Source organism: Miniopterus natalensis, chromosome 9, assembly GCF_054644295.1.
Source record: "Miniopterus natalensis isolate mMinNat1 chromosome 9, mMinNat1.hap1, whole genome shotgun sequence".
In the NCBI taxonomy this organism is placed as follows: Eukaryota; Metazoa; Chordata; class Mammalia; order Chiroptera; family Miniopteridae; genus Miniopterus; species Miniopterus natalensis.
This window is the reverse complement of record NC_142089.1, coordinates 21,822,708-21,828,380: the sequence shown is the minus strand read 5'-3', so window position 1 is coordinate 21,828,380 and position 5,673 is coordinate 21,822,708. Positions and strand designations below refer to the sequence as shown.

At 61.7% G+C, this 5,673-nt stretch overlaps 1 protein-coding gene across 1 annotated transcript; it reads left to right on the top strand.

Moving 5' to 3' along the window:
* The first annotated feature begins 662 nt into the window (after positions 1-662).
* On the top strand, positions 663-2,012 carry POU3F1 (POU class 3 homeobox 1). The gene has a single exon (XM_087820838.1). It carries the CDS (start codon positions 663-665, stop codon positions 2,010-2,012), a length of 1,350 nt encoding a protein of 449 aa, XP_087676964.1.
* The last annotated feature ends 3,661 nt before the right edge of the window (positions 2,013-5,673 follow it).

Here is a 5,673-nt window from a genome sequence, read left to right as displayed (position 1 = left end):
GGGCGAGAGGAGCGGCCGCCCGGAGCCGAGTCCGGGACCCGCGCCGCCTCCCCGCAGCCGCCGAGACCCGCGGGAATCCTAGCCCGCCGCCAACGGCCCCACGGAGATGAGAGCGCGGCGCCGCGCTGCTCCTCGGAGCCCGAGCGCCTCCCGTAGCCCGCCGTGCTCGCCGCCGCCTCTGGCTTGCCGGGCGGGAATTCAGCTCCCGTGGAGAGTGGGACCCGCCGGGCTCCGAGCATCCAGCGCGGGGGGAAAGAGGGGCCCACGCAGCCAGGACGAGAGGGGGTGCGGTCCCACCGCCACCCCCGCGCCACTCCCCCACGTGGCAGCCGCGCCCCCGGGGCGTGAGTGTGTACGCGGAGGGTGGGGGCGCAGTGAATGAAGCCCCAGCGGCCAATCAGCACCGCCGGCGCGCGGGACCCCGGCAGCGAGGCCCAATGGCGAGCTCGGGGCGGCCGGGCCGAGCGGCGGGCGGGCGCGGGGGGCGGGGGCTGAGGCCGGGGGGCGGGAGGCGGCTCCGCGGGCAGCCAATGGGCGGCGGGCGGGGTGGGGCTCCGGAGCGCTGAGCGGGTCGGGGCTTTAAGCCGGCGGAGCGCGGCGGCAGGGCCCGCAGACGGAGAGGAGCGGCGGCGGCGGCGGCGCGGCGCAGGGCGCGGGGCGGCATGGCCACCACCGCGCAGTACCTGCCGCGGGGCCCCGGCGGCGGAGCCGGGGGCACGGGACCGCTTATGCACCCGGACGCCGCGGCGGCAGCGGCGGCGGCGGCGGCCGCCGAGCGGCTGCACGCGGGGGCCGCGTACCGCGAAGTGCAGAAGCTGATGCACCACGAGTGGCTGGGCGCGGGCGCGGGCCACCCCGTGGGCCTAGCGCACCCCCAGTGGCTACCCACGGGAGGAGGCGGCGGCGACTGGGCCGGCGGCCCGCACCTGGAACACGGCAAGGCGGGCGGCGGCGGCACTGGTCGAGCCGACGACGGCGGCGGCGGCGGTTTCCACGCACGCCTGGTGCACCAGGGGGCGGCCCACGCGGGCGCGGCGTGGGCTCAGGGCGGCACGGCGCACCACTTGGGCCCGGCTATGTCGCCGTCGCCGGGGGCCGGCGGGGGCCACCAGCCCCAGCCGCTGGGGTTGTACGCGCAAGCGGCCTACCCGGGGGGCGGCGGCAGCGGCCTGGCCGGGATGCTGGCGGCGGGCGGCGGTGGCGCGGGGCCGGGCCTGCACCACGCGCTGCATGAGGACGGCCACGAGGCACAGCTGGAGCCGTCGCCTCCACCGCACCTGGGGGCCCACGGACACGCACACGGACACGCACACGCCGGCGGCCTGCACGGGGCGGCGGCGCACCTGCACCCGGGCGCCGGCGGCGGCGGCTCGTCGGTGGGCGAGCACTCGGACGAGGACGCGCCCAGCTCCGACGACCTGGAGCAGTTCGCCAAGCAGTTCAAGCAGCGGCGCATCAAGCTGGGCTTCACGCAGGCCGACGTGGGGCTGGCGCTGGGCACGCTGTACGGTAACGTGTTCTCGCAGACCACCATCTGCCGCTTCGAAGCCCTGCAGCTGAGCTTCAAGAACATGTGCAAGCTCAAGCCGCTGCTCAACAAGTGGCTGGAAGAGACCGACTCGTCCAGCGGCAGCCCCACCAACCTGGACAAGATCGCGGCGCAGGGCCGCAAGCGCAAGAAGCGCACGTCCATCGAGGTGGGGGTCAAAGGCGCGCTGGAGAGCCACTTTCTCAAGTGCCCCAAGCCCTCGGCGCACGAGATCACGGGCCTGGCCGACAGCCTGCAGCTGGAAAAGGAGGTGGTGCGCGTCTGGTTCTGCAACCGGCGGCAGAAGGAGAAGCGCATGACCCCCGCCGCGGGAGCGGGCCACCCACCCATGGACGACGTTTACGCACCGGGCGAGCTGGGGCCGGGCGGGGGCGGCGCGTCGCCTCCGTCCGCGCCCCCGCCGCCCCCGCCGGCCGCGCTGCACCACCACCACCACCACACACTGCCCGGCTCGGTGCAGTGACCCCGCGGGCCGGGTCCCCGCCGGCGCGCGGCCAAGCGCCGCGCGGCCTGGACTCTTTTTTGTTGTTGTTGTTGTTCGGTTGCTTTGGATTTTACAAAAAGCCCAGAAACTTTCGAACAAAACCAAACACCCGGACGACCTGCTCCGGCGAGCGGAGAAGACGACGGATGTGCTGCGTCGCCCGAACCCCGAGGGAGAGGAGGGAAGCCCCGGACCGCGCCAACTCCCCCCGGGCCTCCCGCCCGCCGCCTGCTCCCTGCCCCCACTCCCTCGACGACCCCCGCCCCCGCCCCCCGGGCTGTTCGGGGCCGGATCCCGGCAGCGGCCTCCCCGCAGCGACAGGTAACGCGGTACGGGATTAGGAATTCCCCGGGAGGCAGGACGGAGCGAGAAGGGCTCCCCGTCCCCTCTCCGCGGCGCGGATCCCCGAGCCTGCGGGTCGAGAGTGGGGGACTGTCACTTTATTCGCTCTATGCCTCTTCTCTGCCATGAAGATGCGCCCCATCCCCCTGATCCTTCCTCCGGGCTTGGTTTTTTACGGTTTTTATTTATTCATGGAGCCTCTCGGCTCCTAGGGACCTTCTAACTCCGCCCGCGCCCTTAATTTAAATCGCTGTATACTGTATTTATCGGGGCCCCGGAGGGGAGGCCGCGAGAGCCGCGTCTGTGTATAAAAGCAGGAAATAGCCAAAGCTTTAATCTAGCCTAATTTATTTTTTCCTCTTACCTTCCCAACCCTACCCCACAAGAGCAAAACAAAAACAAAAACAACAAAAAAAAAAAAGCGAAAACTAACAAAAAAATTTCGAGTGCTCATTTTCGTTTCGTTTTACCCGAGCTCCAGCTCGGTTCCCGGCCACGCCGGAGGGGTCTGCGCTCCCACCCACACCCCGACGGGAAGGGGCGCCTGCCCCGCTGCGCGCGGAGCCCCCTGCGCGCGCCCGCCGCTCCCCGCGGGGCCCGGCCCGCCTGGCCGCAAACAAACGAAACTTGGAAAAGTTGGAGGTATTTTTTAAAACAGCTGTAGAAATAAGCCGTTCCCTGAGCGCCTTCTGCCTGAGTCCCTGCAGCTGCCGCCTGCTCCCTTTGCAGCCCCCTGGGACGCGGGAGGCTGGGAGAGGAATTACCCAAGTTTGGGGTGAGGTGGGAACCATGTAAATATGTGAGATATGTACACATTGGCGGGGAGAAGAAACATTTTGTGCTTGATTTTTATTTTTGGTTTTCCGGGTTGCCCTCGGTCCCCATCCTAAAGGATTTTGTACACCGACTAATCCGAAAAAAGATATTTTAATATGATTTCCAGATTTCTGACCCGTCTCTATTTATTTTCTGGATGTGTTTGGAGCTTCCCCCTTCTCCATTTCTTGTTTTGTTTGTTACCGTTTGAATTTACATTTTGTTATTTTTATTATTTTTTGGAACAATGTTTTGGTGCATTCTCTTTGTATCTTTATTGCAAAAAAAATAATAATAATGTAGACTGGGAAGTTCCCTTTATATTTATGTTATAGTAAATATTTTATTACTCACATAAACATGTACCCCAGGGCTGTGTCCTGTCCTCTTTACTACCAGGGCTGGGTGGGTTTGTGGGTAAAGTGTTGGAGTACCCTGGCTCACCTCCCCTAAAGTGCTGGCCTCGGTATTTTAGAGAAAGGTAACCACACAAACCTTCTTCCAGACCAGCATCGGTACAGACTGTTACTTGGGCAACTGTTGGGCCCCTGCCTCCAATGAGTGAGTTTAGGGAAGATGAAGCTGCCTCGTGTCCCCTCCCATAAACAGACTATCCTGAGACGGGACCAGGGCCTGAACAGTGAACCGCAGACACCATGCTGAATTCGGGTCAGCCGTTCCTCAGGCACAACTCCACTGCTCTTCTTATCCAAGGAAGAAGACAACCTTGACCTGGACCATTAGTCTGACATCTTTGTATCTCCCTCCGGAGACCCCAACCCCTGCTTTGGTTTCACTTTGCGCTCCGCATGTGGGGTCTGGGCTAATTTCACCATTCCAGGTCCTGGGGCAGCTGGAAGCTAGGTCAGGCCCCACCAGCCCGCCCCAGCTGGCTCTCCAATCTCAAGCAAATAGTCCCTAAACCTATCTAGATCCACTGGCAGTTCCCTCAGTGGTCCTTCAGGAGTTGAGTGGGCCTAGGGAGGGAGCCTTACCTGTTTTGCTTCAGCAAAGGCTGTCCTACCTCTCAGCAAACAAACCACCTGCCTCGACTTCTCCTGTGGAAGAGGGGGGGTATAAACAATTGTGCCACCAAAAGCCCTTCCATCTCTCTGGGGATGGATACCCAAGGACACCCCCCCACACACACACCAGGGAGTGATGCAGATGCCTATGGGAGGACCCCACAGTGTGCAGTCATGACCTGGGTGGAGGGCCTAGATATCCTCAGACATCCCCCTCTCAAAGCTTCAGCAGCAACATGCCCCTCCCCAGAGTCAGGATGATGGAGGCAGATCAATATTCCAGGCCCAAAGCTCAAGACTACCTGTGTACCAGCCAAGATCTTCCTTTAAAACAACTCTTCTTAAAAATACTAATAAAAAAGCCCTCTTTCCTACGTAGATTCATTCTTTTCCCTTCTCCGGAGAAACTACATGAGGTTTCTTTTACTCTGCATGGAGACAGAGCTTGAAGGCACAATTGCTTGACTGGGGAGAAAGTTGTGTCCCCAATGAGGGTGTATGTGTGTCCCCCCTCCCACCAGGGAAGCTGCCCACGCCCAAGCCCGTGAGAGGCCTTGGCTCCAGCCAACGGCACCTGGGGTGCCCAGAGAGGTGTTCCCAGGCCCCTGAGTTGGTGGTCCCTGCCCACGCTGGGGCTTCAGGATGACTGTGCCATGCTGAGAGTTCCAGTGACTTTCTGGGCTCTGCCCCTCAATCTTGGGAGAATTGTCTCTACAAGTACAAAGGCAACCTCGGTTCTCAAATGCTCAGCCTCTCACTCACTGCTCCCTTTTTTTTTTCTCCCTCCTTCACTCCAGCCTAGTGAGCAATTAGCCCTGTAATTGGCACCCGTGTCCCAGCCAGTCCCCAGTGAGCCTCCCATATTTCTTAAAGAGGAGGCCAGGAATTTACGGGCCAGCAGGGTGACAGCATGGCCCAGAGCAGAAGGCTACCCTACCTTGACCTCTCATTTCCTGCTCCACGAAGTATAGAACTTCGAAGCAGTCCCACACGCCCTCCTTACGTCTCTATTCCTGGATCTGTCCCAGCCCCAGGACCCTGAAGCACACGAAGCTCAGAGCTCCCTGCGGCCTGCGCCGCCTCGAGCCTCAGCAGGTTTGGAGGCTGCAAAGGGCGACGGGGAAGACAGGCCCTTTCACTGGCCTCTGCCTGCAGCTGACACCAATTGATTGATTGATTTCCTAATTATCTGCTTAATCCTGTACAAGAGGGTGGATTTATTATTTAAGCAAGTCAACTCAAAAACAGCAAAACAATGTGGCCTCCCAAGAACCAGCAGCAGCTGACAAGTAGAACAAAAAGATGAAAAAAAGTAGAAAAGGGGATGGAAGAAAATCTTCTACTTTGTGAGAATTTTGCTTAATGAGACACCAGCCTGGGACTGCTACCCAATAACCAACCCCTGGTCACCGAAGGCCCCCCGGCTCCTTCCCCCCGTCTCCAGCCTGGGATGAGGG